This window comes from Symphodus melops, assembly GCF_947650265.1.
Source record: "Symphodus melops genome assembly, chromosome: 1".
NCBI classification, from domain to species: domain Eukaryota; kingdom Metazoa; phylum Chordata; class Actinopteri; order Labriformes; family Labridae; genus Symphodus; species Symphodus melops.
In genome coordinates this window covers 20,482,278-20,498,540 of record NC_136691.1, presented here as the reverse complement: position 1 = coordinate 20,498,540, position 16,263 = coordinate 20,482,278, and the positions used below count along the sequence as shown (strand labels likewise).

The 16,263-nt window shown below is 46.0% G+C and overlaps 2 protein-coding genes across 2 annotated transcripts in view; one reads left to right on the top strand and one right to left on the bottom strand.

Annotated features, from left to right (window-relative positions):
* casp8ap2 (caspase 8 associated protein 2) overlaps positions 1-1,146 on the bottom strand; it is a 48,699-nt gene extending 47,553 nt beyond the window's left edge. The window contains exon 1 of the mRNA XM_079339868.1: positions 1,129-1,146. The gene's annotated coding sequence lies outside the window, so the exon portion shown is untranslated. The remainder of the gene's footprint in view (positions 1-1,128) is intronic.
* The window catches only part of mdn1 (midasin AAA ATPase 1), a 107,887-nt gene that overhangs the window by 36,253 nt on the left and 55,371 nt on the right, over positions 1-16,263 (top strand). The window contains exons 62-88 of the mRNA XM_079339854.1: positions 431-543; positions 1,637-2,315; positions 2,803-2,964; positions 4,203-4,488; positions 4,581-4,810; positions 5,311-5,406; positions 5,526-5,620; positions 5,893-6,020; positions 7,044-7,199; positions 7,546-7,655; positions 7,957-8,030; positions 8,119-8,302; positions 8,384-8,531; positions 8,669-8,815; positions 8,896-9,022; positions 9,493-9,598; positions 9,722-9,837; positions 10,136-10,540; positions 10,630-10,856; positions 10,977-11,114; positions 11,889-12,073; positions 12,572-12,733; positions 12,827-12,964; positions 14,463-14,598; positions 15,368-15,543; positions 15,631-15,762; positions 15,912-16,053. Of these exons, the coding sequence (XP_079195980.1) occupies positions 431-543; positions 1,637-2,315; positions 2,803-2,964; positions 4,203-4,488; positions 4,581-4,810; positions 5,311-5,406; positions 5,526-5,620; positions 5,893-6,020; positions 7,044-7,199; positions 7,546-7,655; positions 7,957-8,030; positions 8,119-8,302; positions 8,384-8,531; positions 8,669-8,815; positions 8,896-9,022; positions 9,493-9,598; positions 9,722-9,837; positions 10,136-10,540; positions 10,630-10,856; positions 10,977-11,114; positions 11,889-12,073; positions 12,572-12,733; positions 12,827-12,964; positions 14,463-14,598; positions 15,368-15,543; positions 15,631-15,762; positions 15,912-16,053 (4,798 nt within the window). The remainder of the gene's footprint in view (positions 1-430; positions 544-1,636; positions 2,316-2,802; positions 2,965-4,202; positions 4,489-4,580; positions 4,811-5,310; positions 5,407-5,525; positions 5,621-5,892; positions 6,021-7,043; positions 7,200-7,545; positions 7,656-7,956; positions 8,031-8,118; positions 8,303-8,383; positions 8,532-8,668; positions 8,816-8,895; positions 9,023-9,492; positions 9,599-9,721; positions 9,838-10,135; positions 10,541-10,629; positions 10,857-10,976; positions 11,115-11,888; positions 12,074-12,571; positions 12,734-12,826; positions 12,965-14,462; positions 14,599-15,367; positions 15,544-15,630; positions 15,763-15,911; positions 16,054-16,263) is intronic.

Here is a 16,263-nt window from a genome sequence, read left to right as displayed (position 1 = left end):
GCATCGAGAACTTTTGGAAAACATATTTAGAATTTGTAAAATGTTTCTCTAGGATGACATCGCAGCCTCTTCAGCTCGTCCATGGCTTCTTCTTCTTCTTCTTCTTCTTTAGTTCCTCAGTAAAATAACTGTACTGTAAGTCATTTAGACCCTTAAAATATGAAGAAAAGGAGGTTAAACCTTTGACTTTCAACATTTTTTCAAAGTGCAGCAGTCAGACTGAAGTAGTCAGTATAAAAGCTCATCATGTTACAGTAGTTTGTTATGTTGTAGATCGTAAAAGAAAATGTCCGGATAAACCACAAACATGCTCTTTGACCTCTGTGATTATGGGTCCTCCTCAGCTGGCAGAAGTTTTCTGACACATGACATGAGGGGGAAAAAAAGTCCTGAATATTGAACGCGTGCCTCTGTGTCGTCTCTGCTGCAGCTGGCTGTCCTGCAGGAGGAGTGGAGAGGACGCAGTCTGTCGTCTCAGCTGGTGACCGGAGCCGAGCTGGAGGAGAGCAGCACCACCGACGGCTTCCAGCATCCCAGAATCAGGTCAGACCCGTCCCACGACAATCCTCCGAAAGAAGCATAAGTCAAGAGTTTTATCTGTTAAAGTCAGCTGTGCTACGACACTGTGTTACTGTTTGTTTTCATTTGGATGTGAAGAATATTCTGGGTGTGCCAGTTTCTAATGGTAGTAAAGTCGTACCATTTCTGAGAAACACCGAAATCATCTGATTGATCCCAAAAAGATCTTATGAACACGTTTCTCCTCTGCTAAGTGTTTTACACTGTTTTTGATGGTGTGGTGCATTGAGTGTGATCCTCTGTGCACAGGGAGACTTTGTGTTTCTGCTCTCTCTAGTCTCTGATCCACATGTTGTGTTTGTAGTTGTAGCTAACACCTGGCAAAGTCAAAGGTGTAGTACGCCTTTTGTAAAGTGTCAAAACGTCTGACACTTCAATGTTGTGTTTTGAAAAGTTTAAAATGAGCGATATTTAAAAAAAAAAAAAAACACTAAAAACAAACCTAAAAATAAGAGAAAAAAACATCCTATCTTTAATTTTCAACTCCAGATAGAGAGAGAGACAAAGCAGTGGTGGCTGGTTAAAGGAGCTCGCATCCTCAATAACAACGAATTCAGACGGTGTTCATTTTTGTACATTCAAGTTAGAAATGACCCTTTTTGGGGGGCAGTGTGGCCCAGTGGTTTGTTGCACATGCTAAAGTCAGGCGGCCCAAGGTTCAAATCCGGCCTGTGGCTGCTTTCCCTCATCTCTCTCTCTCTCTCTCTCTCTCTCTCTCTCTCTCTCTCTCTCTCTCTCTCTCTCTCTCTATTCTATCTCTATTCTATCTCTATTCTATCTCTATCCGCTCCAATGTCTCGTCTCTCCAACTAAGTAACAAAAAGACCCAAAATAAATCTTTTTATAATTATTTTTTTTCCAAATTTAGATTTTTAGAACTTTTTTTCATCGTTGCAGCCATTTGAAAACAGTTATCGATATCATTTGATCTTTACTAGTATCTAACTCTCTCTCACATGAGACGTCTGGAACCGTTCACATGAACCAGCGCAGAGAGACGCTGTGAGTACCTGAAGGTGACAGTCCTTTAAGTGTGTGTTTGCACTGCTTGTGGCAGGTACCTGTGGATCCGCATGCAGCAGGTGAAGGAGCAGATCGCTGAGCTCTCCAGGAAGCAGGCCTGTCGTCCTCGTGAGCCTCAGTACGCCCGTCTCTTCCAGGAGCTGCAGCACTACCTCTGCAGCATCGGGCAGGCGTCCACAGTGGAAGACCTGCTGTCACACCTGCTGCAGGCCCTGCAGACCCCCTTCTCCTCTCTGAAGTCCAGGTCGGCGGTGCAAGGCCTGCTGAAGGAGGAGGCTGTGTGGCAGAACTCGCAGCAGCGTTTCTGTCAGAGGCTGCAGGAGGATTACCCCCTGTACCCCGATGTGGTCGCACCTGTTCGGACTGGAATCTTCCTGCTCAGACACGGCATGAGGCTGGTGGCCGCACAGGTCGCTTCCACACTCACGCCTGCACCTGGTCTGCCCAAACTGGTGTCCTGCCTGCTGGCGTTCCCCTCCCTTTCCCCCAGCCTACCCTCCTACCTCTCCCGTGCAGACTTCCTCTGCTCCAGGTCCTGTATGGAGGTTCTGCGCGGCCTCGTGAAGCTCCTCCCTCAGCAGCAGGACTCCGACCACGTGCTCCCTCAGTCGTCCACGCTGCTCCTGAACGCTCTGCTGTACGTTCAGTGTCACGCTGCCACAACCGGAGAGTTCAGCGCCGACACACGCGGCCTCTTCAGACACATCTGTCAGGTCAGAGCCGCAGCTGGATCCTCTGCTCCATTTATTTGAACTTGTGTGATTTTATAGAGAACTAGTAAGGTGTAAAACATCTGCTTCAGTCTGCAGCACTCAAACTATGTCAGGAAGGGAATCAAAGTGAGTCCTCTGCAGTCCTTGTTTTTGTCCCTGACAGTCTCAGGTTGTTATTTTAAGTGTCTGACGACATCACAGAAAGGATCCAATCAGAGAGGGGGATTTCTTTTGTAATCAGAAACAGCCATCAAACATGTCTGTAGTTAGCGTCACAACGTGAGTCTGTCATACACAAAATCTAGGTTAGGAGTGGACGCTGCAGCCTTTAACTGGAGACTTGTCAAAGTGTGTTGAACCAGTCAGAGGTTTAAACGCACCTTAATGACCTGCTAATGACTATTCAAGAAGAATCTAAATATGTGTACAGCTTTCCGATCTAGATTGGTATTTGCCGCGCTGCTCACTGTGATGTGATCTTCTTCAGGCTCTGGTGAACGAGTGGGACGACCAGGAGAGGAGGAAGAGAGAGAGAGAGCAGCTGGAGGCCAGTTTGTATCGTAACCGCAGCAGACTGCACGGCTCAGGACTGACCGAGGACGAGCAGGAGGAGAGAGACTTCAGACGTCTGTTCCCTCAGTTCAACCAGGTAAACAAACACGAGCCCATTTCATGGATACACTCCTGAAAATATCTCCGTCATGAACGACATGAACGTCTCTCCCCCTGTCTGTTGGCTCCAGGTGAATTCTCCGGCGAATATGCTGCAGCCCACTCTGACTTAACTTAAAAATACTAAATACTCGGGGTCTCTGGCAGGAGAAACTCTGGGTGAAGTCTGAATGTCTGTTAGCGTTCCCACAGCTCCTCCTGGAAGTATCCGGAGTTTTCTGCAGGTTTGAAAGCCCTAACACAGAAGAGGGCGCCACCATCCTGCCGTAACAGATCCATTAACATTCACAGTCTGTGGTGGAGATGTGTTTACACTGAGTGTGTCACGTGAGGTCCAAACTGTGCAACGTATCATTTACAATAAATTTGATTGGTCACAAATACAAGATCAGAAATTCAGCTGCTGATTTCTAATGAAGTACTTCTTGGTGGGTCCTGAGGTGGGACCAGTTGACAATCACTGATTTAAGTGTTATACATGTTTTGTTTAAGAAATCAAAGTCAAAAGTGATTTTACACTGAAGGAACGTCGTGTCATTAAAGTTTCACAAACTGTTTGATACATCAGTGCTTTTTTAGATACCCGTTTATAAGTGACCTGTATGATTTTAAGGATTTATAGCATCAAAGCTACATCTTTTATTTGTTTTTATGTAACCAGATATTAAGAAGCTCTTCTTTAAAAGTGATAAAGTGAGCAGCAGAATCACAAAGTGAAGCAGAGTAGAGTTTACATAACAGCAAGATTCACGATAAAAGAACCATCCGGGAGTCAAACGAAGGAGTCAGGACAACATCCTGCTCTAATCTGCTGCCAGCTCTCCTTTTAGATTTAAAAACATTGGTCCTTGTGTTTCAAGCCATTCTGCGAAAGAGTCCAGGCTGAGGGGGCAGAACACACTAAAGACCTTTTTCCTGATTTCTGTCCGAGTGTTTGGGACAGAGCGCAATAAGAGTGTAAACAAACACATAGAGTAGATGGTGAGGAAGCAGACCAAGACTTTGCAATGTTTAGTAATTAAAGCAAGAAGTGATCGAGTATTTGATGCCATGGGATCAGAAATATGAATGTCGTCACAAATAATCGTATCGGAATGTTCTGCTGTGTTACCTCGCTTTTAACTGCAGGTTCATGTTGCTGCTGCGTTCTTCGATTAAAACAAAACGATTCATCGTCATGATAGTTTTTAAATGTTTGTTTCTTTTCTCCATCAGGACTTTGCAGACATTACGTCTCAGCCCAGTCTGGAGGCTCCAGCAGACTCGGAGCTCCAGGAGGCGGAGCAGGAGGAGCAGGAGGAGTCAAGTGAGGGCAGCTCTCTGTCTGCAGCTGCCATGAACACAGTGGTCCACATCCACCAGCGTCTCTGTCTGGGTTACGCTCAGTCACTGTGGTACCAGAGCACCAAACCAGCCAATCACAGCAAGGAACACATCACAGCCCTGGTCTCCTCCTATCAGATCGCTTCCCCTCTGATGTCTCGCTTCTATCATCTGATTGGTCGGTGTTTCTTTCAGTTTTTGTCAAACTTTTCAACTTTTCAACGTTCGATCGTCTCAGAAACGATGACCTCTGTGTGTTTCCCCTCTCAGACTCTGATCTGGACCAGCAGCTGAGCGGCAGTGAGCTGCTGCTCTCCACCCTCCTCCAGAACACAGTGCAGGGAGCAGGAAGTCTGTGTGTGACCTCAGAGGGTCCGTACGATTTCTACCAGCAGCCCAACATGAGCGAGGCCCGTCTCTGTCTGCCCGTCCTCGAGCAGCTGAGCGCAGCAGTGAAGCAGAGACTGGACGACTGGCCCGAGCACCCGGCCCTCGTACAGGTCAGATAGCTTCAGGTCGAGCAGGGAGCTAACACACTTCTAGGAGAGTCCTTCTCTGCCAACCTGGTGTGGAGGCCTCTTTGTTCATATCTGCAAACTTATCCAAAATAAAATAAATGCACAGCGGCCTCAAATGAAGAGCTGTATTTGTCAAAACGTGCAGAAACAACAGGCGAGTAAAAGGGGCGGAGCCTTAAAATGGGATCGGCTTGTATTTAAAGTTTTACGGTAACTTCATGTCTGATTTATTATATATTTAAAGATCACTCATGAGGAACTGACACTTTTATTTTGTAGTAGTTCTCCAAAGTCATCATGTCGAAGTGTCCAGCTGTAAATGATCATGCAGGAAGAAGCTTTAAATCCTAAACAGTTACTGGTTCGTGAGTCTGCAGCTGTCTGGTCTAAACACGTCTGCTGCTTTATTACCCACATGAGTTGGGAAACTTTGTTGCTTTTAAATGAAACATTTTGTGTGTTTTATGTTTTTTTTTCTCCAGCTGACTGTGGTCATCGAGAGAATCACGGCGTTCAGTCTGGCCAGCCCTCTGGCAAAGTTCCTCAACGGTCTGGAGATCCTGCTCAGCAAAGCACAAGTGAGCTCAGCGTGCAGGATCACACTCCTCAGCAGTCACCGTCTATACTTTAAAACATAAAGACAGAAAGTCTGTTTGTAGCATGGATGTGATGTGTCGATGCGTTTGTTTTACCTCAGGACTGGGAGAACAACGCCAGCCGCTCAGTCTCTCTGCGGAAAGAACTGGAACCAGTGACCCAGCTTATCATCCAGTGGCGCAAACTGGAGCTCACGTAAGACACACGGCAGAGCGTCATTCAAAGCAGCATGTTGTTACTACTTCTACTCTCCCCTGGGACCAGGAACCTTTGGAGAAACTCTGATCCCTGCCTTGCAAACCAAGCACAGTTTGAATTTAATACACAAACAAAATGTTATCATTTATTTTAATTTTATCCAACGGTAACTTTAGATGTGAGATAAGCAAGATTTACGTTGGACCAGAGTGTACAGGTTGTGTCCTGTAAATGTGTCTCAGGTGTAACTGTGTCCTGTCACTCTGCAGCTGTTGGTCGAGCAGTCTGGACAACGCGATGAAGCGCCACACTCAGAAATCAACCAAACACTGGTTCTCCATCTACCAGCTGGTGGAGCGATATCTGGAGGAGCAGAGGATGGCGGCTAACACAGAAGGTACGGAAAGAAACTGCCCTCCGTTTGTTATCACATTATACCTAATGAACAACATCAAAAGACATTTATTCAAAATACTGTTGATCTGAGTTTTTAAAGTGTTGCAGTGTGAAATATTCTGTTTTTTATGAGCAGAGGTGTAAAATCTGCGCTATAATACAAAGAGCAGACTCTGCTGTTGTTTCTCTTTTGGATGTTTTTAAGGTCTTTAAAGGAGTAATATGTAACTCTGACACCTAGTGTTTAAAATGGCTACTGCAATCCAACTTCTTCAAGCTTCTCCAGTATTGATCCGAGTGTGATCCTGGTGTTTTAGGTTGGGTAGAATCACATTACTACAATGATATTACTATTTAGATTTTTTCTTTAAAAGAAACAAACTGTAGCAAAAATAAGTTACATTAAGAGTCACATTACGCAAGATAACCTTAATCATTTTTTTAAATACTAATATGCGTCTCTTGTATGTCTACAAACCCCTCTCTTATTCAACAATTTATTTAGCAGACACTTTTATCCAAAGCGATGAGCATCACAGAGTAAGAACAACACAAGCCAGGAGCTCAGTAAGTGCGAACAAACAGCTTTAAGTCCGGACACACAGGAGCTGACAGGAAGTGACCAGAGGCAAAGTACACATCGTTGGTGTCAAACAAAAACCATCGTCTTTACCATAATCATCATTAAAATCAAATCATAAGAAATATTTTCAGAAAAATGTGTCTTCAAACAGGCCATTTGAGATTTTCCCTTTATGACATCACAAAGGGCAGTAGCCCCTCCCCCAGGTGGGTGACACTGCCACAGCGAGGTGTTTGTTCTGCCCTCTGAGTCTGCCTTGTCACCGTAAACAATAGGATATGGAACGAGAAATCCCGAGACACAACTCCTTTCATAGAGGGGGCGTGGTCAGACACAGCTCATTTGCATATTTAAAGCTACAGACACACTGGTTGAAATGGAGTATAACACGTGACTTTTAAAAGTCCCTCACACAGTGTCTTCCTGTTTGTGTCCTCTCAGGTGAGGAGGAGGAGGAGCGTCTCTCCCTGTCGTCAGTGACCTCGACCCTGCAGGCCTTCATGGAGGGCTCCACCCTGGGAGAGTTTCACACTCGCCTGTCCACGCTGCTCAGCTTCCACTGTCACCTCCTGCTCATCCAAGGCCAGCCTGGACAAGGTCAGACATCAACACCTCATCAAATGCAGAACATACAAGTCACTTTAAATACAGGACTCACAGCTATTATTCTCTCATGGTTTGCTGCATGATTATATTGACAAAACAATTGATCTGCTGCCCAGAGAGGTCAGCACCATGCTGAACTCTCTGTGGTTCGGGTCAGGCATCAAACTATTTCAGACATCACTTAATGGATTCCAATAAAGTCCATAGTGACACGGAAACTCCATCTCATGACTGAGCTCGAACATAGATTTGACCTGTGACCTTCAGCCGTCCAAACGATGCTGTATGGAGAGAATAATCCGGACTATCGATGGTTTACTCTTGTTTGGTTTTACAGAGTCTTTGTCGAGTCTTTTGTGGAACCTGCACAAGTACTACAGCCAGTTCTCCGACTGCATCCAGACCAGAATCAGTCAGCTCCGACAGCCCATCGAGAAGGAGCTCAAGGTTTGTATCCGGGTCTTCTTTTTTTTTTTACTGCAAACCAGCGTGATGAGTCTCTGTCATGTATGTCAGTTTAAAGATTATTTTTAAATCTGAGTGATTAGAAACAGAGCCAGTGCAAAGCTGTTTAAAGACACAAAGTACTTCCATTATCAAGCCATCATAAAAAACCCGGTACTGGTCCTACAGTAGCTAATCAGTCATCAAACTGGGAGCTGGTACTGATCATAGCTAACAGTCTTAACTGCAAACTCAGTGAGGGAATATTGTGAAAGTCAGCTGAGATTGAAATTTGCTCCTTCAGGACTTTGTGAAGATCTCTAAGTGGAACGATGTCAGCTTCTGGTCCATCAAACAGTCGGTGGAGAAAACACACCGGTAAGATTCTGAATATGTAAAAGGGCTTTTTTTAAATGTTAGGACACAGTGTCATGTTTCTAACACTGCTCTGCGTCTCTTCTGTTAGGACTCTTTTCAAGTTTGTGAAGAAGTTTGAGGAGGCGCTGAGCGGTCCCAGCGTCCCCTCTCTGGTGGAGCAGGGGAGTGGCGCCAGCCTGGACGGCGTGGATGTAAACCCCGAGGAAACACCCATCCACCGGGTTCACCGCGCTCTGAAGAGCAACCCGCCTGGGAAGGGCCGAGATCTGGAGGTACGAGTTCTTAACATGATCAACCCTCTCTGCGTGCTTTGAGCCATTTGTTGTGAACCGAAGTTGAATTATGCGTTTCAGTGTGACGAGGTCCCAGAGGAAGGAGTTGAAGGTTCGTCTCTGCAGGCCCGTCTGCCCGTTCTGTCCAGGAAAATGAAGAAACTGTGCGTCCAGCTGCTGAAGAAAAACCCCGTGCCCGAGCTGACTGAAGACCTCGACTGCTTCACTGGTAAGAAACGCCAAAACACAATCCAATAAGGCAGCTTATGAAATGAGACGTTTCCCACCAGATGTAGAGCAGTCATTCAAACGAATACATCTGCAAATAAAATCGAAAAATACACAAGAATGTATCCTTCTGTTCAGGTGAGGTGATCAGTAACCTGCAGGCGCTGCAGAGCCTCAGCGTGAACACGTCGGCAGAGAAAGAGAAGCAGAAAGCCGAGGTGAAACACATCCTGCAGCAGAAACAGAGAGCGCTGTCGGATCTGTTCAAAATGCTCACGGAGATAGGTGAGTTCTCCACTCTGAATATTTCATCTCTCAGCTAAAGAAAACACTCTCCACACTGTACGCGTCACCCTCTCTTCCAGGTCTGTCGTACCGCAAAGGCCTGACGTGGAACAGGACAGCCGACCCAGAGAAGACTCTGTGTCTGTCGCCGCTCGAGCTGAGCACGGCTCTGTGTGCCGTCAAGAACCAGGAGCCGGCTGAGAGCACGTAAGAACAAACTGTTTATAGAAGCAGCTTCATTTATAAAGTATTCATAAAGTGCAAATATTTAATATTTTTTTAATATCCAATAGTTTGCATTTCATATAATCAATCTGATATTTCTGTCATATCCATTCAAATGTATTATGCTGCTAACTGTAAATGAGTCCTAGCACACACACATCCCACCTCACCTTAACGAGAGTCAAAGTGTTTTTTCTTCTTGTTAGCTGTGTGCACTTTAAGGTGAAGTCATGTAATGTACACTTTGTATAAAGGCATGCTATTCTATTCTGTTCTATTATTCAACTGCTACCAGTTCAAATTCAGTATTTCTCAATGATGCATTACACTCGATTTAACATCCACATTGCATACCTGTGCTCGTGCTCGTGCATAAGCCGGCAGTCAAAGCGCACCTCTTGCGTCCGTGCCAGAGACGTGCAGGTCCTCTCTAAAAGCAGTTTGCTCTGCAGCTTGTTTGCAGAGTTGCTGACAGCGTGGGATGGATGTCAGAAGTATTTCTACCGTTCATGGGCCAGGAAGACGGTCCTGCTGACCGCTCTGCAGCACGCCGCCAAGGTGAGACTGACACACAGGGAATGTCTTCTGCCTAATCAGGAGCTTTCACTGCTCTGCCTTATTGTTCAGAAGAAGAGACAAAGAGACGAAGTGTTTATGTGTGTGTGTGTGTGTTTGTGTCAGGAGCTCGGCCTCGGGAACATCGAGCGCTGCAGAGGTTTCTCTGCTCATCTTTTCAAGCTGCTCCTCAGACAGAGACGACGACTGTCCAAACTCACCGAGCAGTGGGTCCATCTCAGGTCAGCAGTCACATCATGAGGATTATTCAAAGTACACGGCGCAGAAGGTCGTTGAGAGGGAGGGAGGGAGGGAGGGGGAGTTTTAGGTTTTGTGAGACTGGTGCTGAAGTGAAACATCTACTCTGAGAGTCCCATGTCAAACTTGGAAATTTGTTGGTGCTTGAAATTTTGTAAAATGTTAAAGAAAAAAAACCCTGGATTATATGAAATGTAGTTTACTGGATGGATTCATGAAGTTTATTTTAGTTTATCAAATGTAATTGAACCTCTGTCCTCTCTTTGTCTCCTAATCTCTCAGGAGGCTGACGGACAGCGTTCAGGGCATCAAGGCCGACCTCCAGAGTCGCAGTGAGGACTCGGCCTGCGCCCTCCCTCCCCAGCAGTCTCTGCAGAGCTGGGTCAGCAGGGGGCAGGAGCTGGCGGCTCAGTGCTCCACCCTCCTGCAGCAGCTGTCCTGGCTCCATCAATGCTGCCCCGAAGACCTGCAGCAGAAGGAGACGGGCAGCTGCAGCCAGCACACCCTGAGGTGTCCATCCCCACTCGCCGCCCATCGCCAACCCCCGGGCTGTTTGATGAGGCGGGGGGACGCCGCCTGGTGCCAGCTGAACCAGAGCTTCGACGCCATGTCCAAGCTGACGCAGAGCGTGAAGGCGGAGCTGGACGACGTGGCACAGCAGACGTCAGACAGAGTCCTCCACACGTGGTGAGGCGACACTTTTAGATTAGATTTAAAATCTTTGGTCGCAGCTTGAGAGGGAGTATCAGTGTAAAGCCTGTTGATTTATCCCACAGGAAACACTTCATGACGTGCTGCTCAGCCTTCGATCAGCTGGGAGCTGTGGCGGTTCAGATGCCCGGTGTGGAGCAGCTCTTCTCTCCAGCCGTGTGTGTCGGCAGCGCTGACAACCAGCCGGCCATCGCACAGAGCCTGCAGTACGTCCGAGGACAGGTGGAGGCGGGCATCACCGAGTTCACCACCTGGAAGACCCAGCTGCTCTCCATCGGTCCCCAGACCTCAGGTGCATGACCAGACCACAGTCTGTATGGGGACCATGTAGCTGATGTGGAGTGTTCAATCTTCAGAAACATTGAATCATGTTAACGTGCAGTCACACGGCCTCTCCTTACTTCACTCACAGAGCTGCAGCCTGCCTTCACCTCGGACTTCTCTGCTGAGCTAGAGACAAATATCAACACGCTGCTGTGTGCTGTCCAGACGCTGGTGAAGAGACGGGAGAGAGAGCAACAACCGGAGCAGCAGGCTGACGTCAAAAAAGGTAAGAACAACTCTCCCTCTAATTTTAGCAATTGTTGCCTTCACCTCTTTTTTTTTTTTTCTTTTTTTTTTTTTTTTAATGTTCAGGCGATCAGGTTAACCCTTTACATGGCACTCATTAAAATACTTTGAAAGTCAAAAATTCAACCTCATAGTGTTATTCAGGGACATAACAGAACTTTATTTCTGTTATAACATTTTTCAAAAATAATAAACATTGACAAAGTTACCTTATTTGGTTCAAATGCCACAATAGCAAGATCAGTGACGTCGGGTGATCTCTTCTGGTTGGCTGAGTGAGGAGGTGCAGAACACTGGCCATATGTGATGTTTGTGGAAATGACCACAAATAGTCACTTGAGTGATAAAGGGTTAAAAACTATGTGATGTAGAAATAGTTTTAACTCCCCAGGAGCTCGCTGTAGGCTAAAGCAGACGAACATGTTCTGTGTTAGTTTTTCATTATAAATAAAACTGACTTTGTAGGAGTGTTACACATGCATTCATTCTAGTTAAAGACGTGGAGAAGTTCAGGCTTCACATGATCATTAAAAGCCATGGTAGATTTCACCATCTGTTTACATGTTTGTCAGGGTATCAAACATCATCTTAACAGCAGCTGGAGTGTCGACGCCTCAATAGAAAGGCTGCATGTCTCATGTCTCTGACTCCAACGTGTGAAACAGATTTTTTTCAGTTATTCTTCAGATGTCATGTGCTGTTTTTCCTCTGCATACATTAAGCCTTGCTGTCATGCTGTTATTGAATGATGCAGAGGAGAAGGAGGGTGAGGATCCTGTGGAGGACCTGCTGAAGCCCGGTCACCTGTCTCGTCTCCTGGAGGAGGAGCTGGCCGCGGAGGTGGACGCTCTGAGTGTGGGAGACGTGAGCGGCGGGCTGGAGAAGCTGCTGAGTCGCCTCAAGACTCACAGAGACTCGTGTCCGCCCTCACAGCTGCAGGTAGGAAAACAGCTGCACACATCTGTCAGCCCCGAAAGACAACAAGTGTGTCTGATGTTAGAAAAACAAAAGTCCCTGTGAGTGACCAGGCGCTCTCATTTTTAAAATGAAACTTCATTGGTTGATCTGCAAAGTAAATATACCATCAAATATATTACACAACACATTTCTTTCATAATGATTATTAAATATTCTAATAGTCAACTTTACTGCAGAGACAGGACAGAGGAAAGAGAGGGATCACTTGTATCATCATTTTCATATGGTGTTAGTTTCATTAGCGTGTGTGTGTGTGTGTGTGTGTGTGTGTGTGTGTGTGTGTGTGTGTGTGTGTGTGTGTGTGTGTGTGTGTGTGTGTGTGTGTGTGTGTGTGTGTGTGTGTGTGTGTGTGTGTGTGTGTGTGTGTGTGTGTGTGTGTGTGTGTGTGTGTGTGTGTGTGTGTGTGTGTGTGTGTGTGTGTGTGTGTGTGTGTGTGTGTGTGTGTGTGTGTGTGTGTAGGAGGTGGACAGGGCGTGCAGGATGCTGGTGCGTCTGCAGCCTCTGCTCGGCGTCTACTCGGACGTGGTGCGGTTCTACGTGTCGGTGTCGGTGGGAGCTCACAGGAGCACGGGGAAGCTTCTGTCTGTGCTCGCCAGCATCTTCACCCAGCTCGCTCAGAAAGTAAAACAACAACTCTCTGTCATTACAAATATAGGAATATAAGTGAAGCTGGACGCACTGAGTCATTGATTGTTTCTGCCTCCCCCTCCTCAGGGTTTCTGCCTCCCTCAGGAGCTGATGGCCGGGGGAGACGCAGAGGGAGCCACAGAGTTTCACGACTACGAAGGCGGCGGTATCGGGGAGGGCGAGGGCAACAAAGACGTCAGCGACAAGATCGAGAATGAAGACCAGGTGAGGACAATCATGAAACAACATTCTTACTTCACCATCATAACTCATAGAAAGTCCTCTAACGGGATGCTTTTCACGAGCATTTACCTGCTTTTCAAGCTTTTATTTTCAAAGAGCCAAAAAACCTCATTTAAAAAAAAAAACCTGGTGAGCAGTAAACATGATCTTGAGATCAAATGTGATTCATCGTCCTCTATAAGGTGAACAAAGAATTTAAAGGATCATTCCTCTAAAAATGTTATTTTTTTTCACCTGATTTCAGGGACAAAATTAAATGAATGAACTGGGAAAGATTTTTGGTGCTTTTTTTTTTTTTGCCTTTTTCTTTCGCCTGTTCTTAAATCATAAACCCCAAAAAAAAACCAAAGGTAAGAAAACAATGGAGAGCAGACTCGAGCCCTCCGCTTCACCAAGCACTCCGCTTCACTTTGATAAGTTATACATTTATTGTCCACCTTTAAAAGTTTGTAAAAGTACCTAGATAACCGATCGTTGAGGTGCTGATCCGACCCTAGAGGGTGGAGCCGCACACGCTGCTGTCTGTTGATTGGTCAGATGAATCGTCACTTCCTGTGTGACAGCAGTAATAAATGACTGAGACAAAACACGGCACGCTAAAGTATCCCGAGGATTTCCAGAGAGAAAATTTAAAGCTGTTTTTTCTTCTTTTCTTTTTTGCAAAGGATGGCCTCGGAGATTCAGACCATCCGAGGGATTGTTGTTCTTTGTTAACTTACGGTGCACTTCATTGTCCACTCAGGTTAATGTGTGTCTTCAGTTCATCCTTAGCTCTGAGGCACTTTCTACCTCTGCTCATGTTTGTTGCAGCTTTCATAGACTCGCACAGTTTTTTAATGTTTCCATTCAAATAAAACTTTGTTCATTATGTGCTTCCTTCTTGCATTTCGACTTCATCATTATTTATAAATGCCAATCTTTCCCAGTAACACAGTCGTCTTTTGTGTAACCACACAGTCAAAAGATGTAGTCTGTAATTATTTCAGTGGCCTCATAATAACTGTTGTTGGCTTCTTCCTTGTTGAATTTATCGGACGGGTCAACTGTTTTTTGGACGGCTGTGTCTCAGTGGGCAGTGTGTCCTTGGGCAAGACACCCAACCCCCCCAATCCAATCAGCCCAGGAGCTCCTCACTCTGCAAACTCAGAGTGTAAACACCTAATTTCCCTTCATGGATCAGTAAAGTAAATCGTCTTATTCTTCTGTTGGTTTGCTATGATGTCATGCTGTTACCCTCCAGCTTACACTGTGCTCACAGAGTAAGGTTACGGTTGGCGGTGGACTGAACCAAACCGAACCAGACTGGTTGGAAATGAAGGTTTCAGACATATTTGTCTGAAGAGTCATGTCGTGTCTGTCAGAAGAGATACGAGGGTGGAGCTTTGAGTTGAAAGTGTTTCTGACTCTTTTTTTCAGTGAATCAAAGTGTCTGGATTTCCCAAACAACATTTCCCATGATTCTGTTTGAATCCTCCTGCAGGTGGAGGACACGTTCCAGGAGGGTCAGGAGAAGGAGGAGGAGCAGGATAAAGGAAACATCGAGGCCGAGGACAACGCCATCGAGATGTCGGAGGACTTTGACGGACAGATGCACGACGGAGACGGGAAAGAACAAGGTAACTTTAGCTCTTTATCTGTTATCACCTTCATCCACCTGCTGCTCGAATGCGACCTGCTCATTCTTACTTCTGTCGTCACAATCAGAATCCTTTTTTCATTCCAAGTACATATAAAGGTTTTGTCTTGATGTATGGGTGCGAAAAGAGCTGACAGTCAATACATGTCCATATAAGGTCACAAAAGTACATAAGCCAGATGAACCGTGTGGTACAAGCAGAGCTATGAAGGACAGGAGACAGGAACTGTGAAGGTACGAGAAGCAGGAGAGACTTCAGTTTGTACCTTGACATGTGAGCGTCCATGACAGTGATTTGTTTCACAGTGTGATCAGTGTTTATCCACTACCGTGGGCGGTTTTAGAGACACCACCACACGACCGTCCTGGATGCCCCTCGGTGGAAGTGAGCAGTGGAACTGCTTCAGATAGAAGTGATTGTACCCGAGCTAAAAAGCCTCTGCATGTTTCTAATAAGCTCCAGCAGCAGAAAGCTGCTCAAACTAGGATCAATGTTGGAGATGCTTAAGAGAGGTTTACAGAGCGATGCAGAGCTGGCTAAACACTGAAGCTACAGTTGCAAACTTGAGTTGCATATTACGAAACGTGAACAGTGTGTCTAAAATCAGAAAACCAGCTGAAGAGCACCGTTTTTAATAAGCACACAAGCATGAGAAATTGTGTTCATCGTTCAGTACAGGAGCTAAGATAAGAACTTTAAATAAATGTACATGAAAAAATAAATAAATTGTTAATTGAATGATTTGCAGAAGAGGACGAGGACTCGTCTAAAGAGGAGGAGGAAAAGGAGCTGGATAAGAAGATGGGCGACCTCGGAGACGGTGAGGCGGAGACTCTGGATGAGAGGATGTGGGGAGATGATGAGGACGATGAAGAGGAAGAAGGAAGCGACAAAGAGGAAGAGTCTGGACAGGGCATGGACCAGGTACAGAACCGAATCATGACTTGGACTTCTTTAGAGGTGACTGCAGTCCGAGTGCTCTGACTGTGTGTCCTCGCTGTGTCCTCTCAGGGGGAATCAGAGCTGGTGGCAAAAGACGACAACCTGGACGCTGCAGATCCAAACAAAGAGAAGAAAAACCAGGACGGAGACGATCAGATGGACGAGGAGGAGAAAGAGAAAATCAACGAACAAGGAGACCAGGTACATTTAAAAAAAAAAAAAAAAAGTATGCCTTTCATGGAAGACGTTAAAGATGGACGTCATGACGTTTTAATTTGAGTTCTTAAAAACCAGTATAAAGCGCTTCACAGATTTCTGTTTCTGACGTGTTTCCTGCTGTTGTTTCTCAGCGGGAGTTTGATGAGAATGAGGTGGATCCGTACCACGGTAAGCAGGACAAGAAACCTGAGCCCGAGGCCATGGATCTGCCCGAAGATCTGAATCTGGACCAGGAGGAGGAGGCGGGAGACGACGGGGAGGGGGAGGGAGAAGGTGAGATTGATCCTCCTTGTTGCACCTTCCTTCCAGCAACAATCTTGAGTTTTGCTGCCAGTTCAGGTCAAACTGATTATGTTAGAGAAGAGACGAGGTTTCGAACCTCGCGAACAGGTCATCAAACTGAGACCTGGTCAGCCGGGAGGAGCTGGAAGCAGCAGGAGATTTCATCCAGACATCGTGGAGGAGGGAGATGAACTGTGTGTT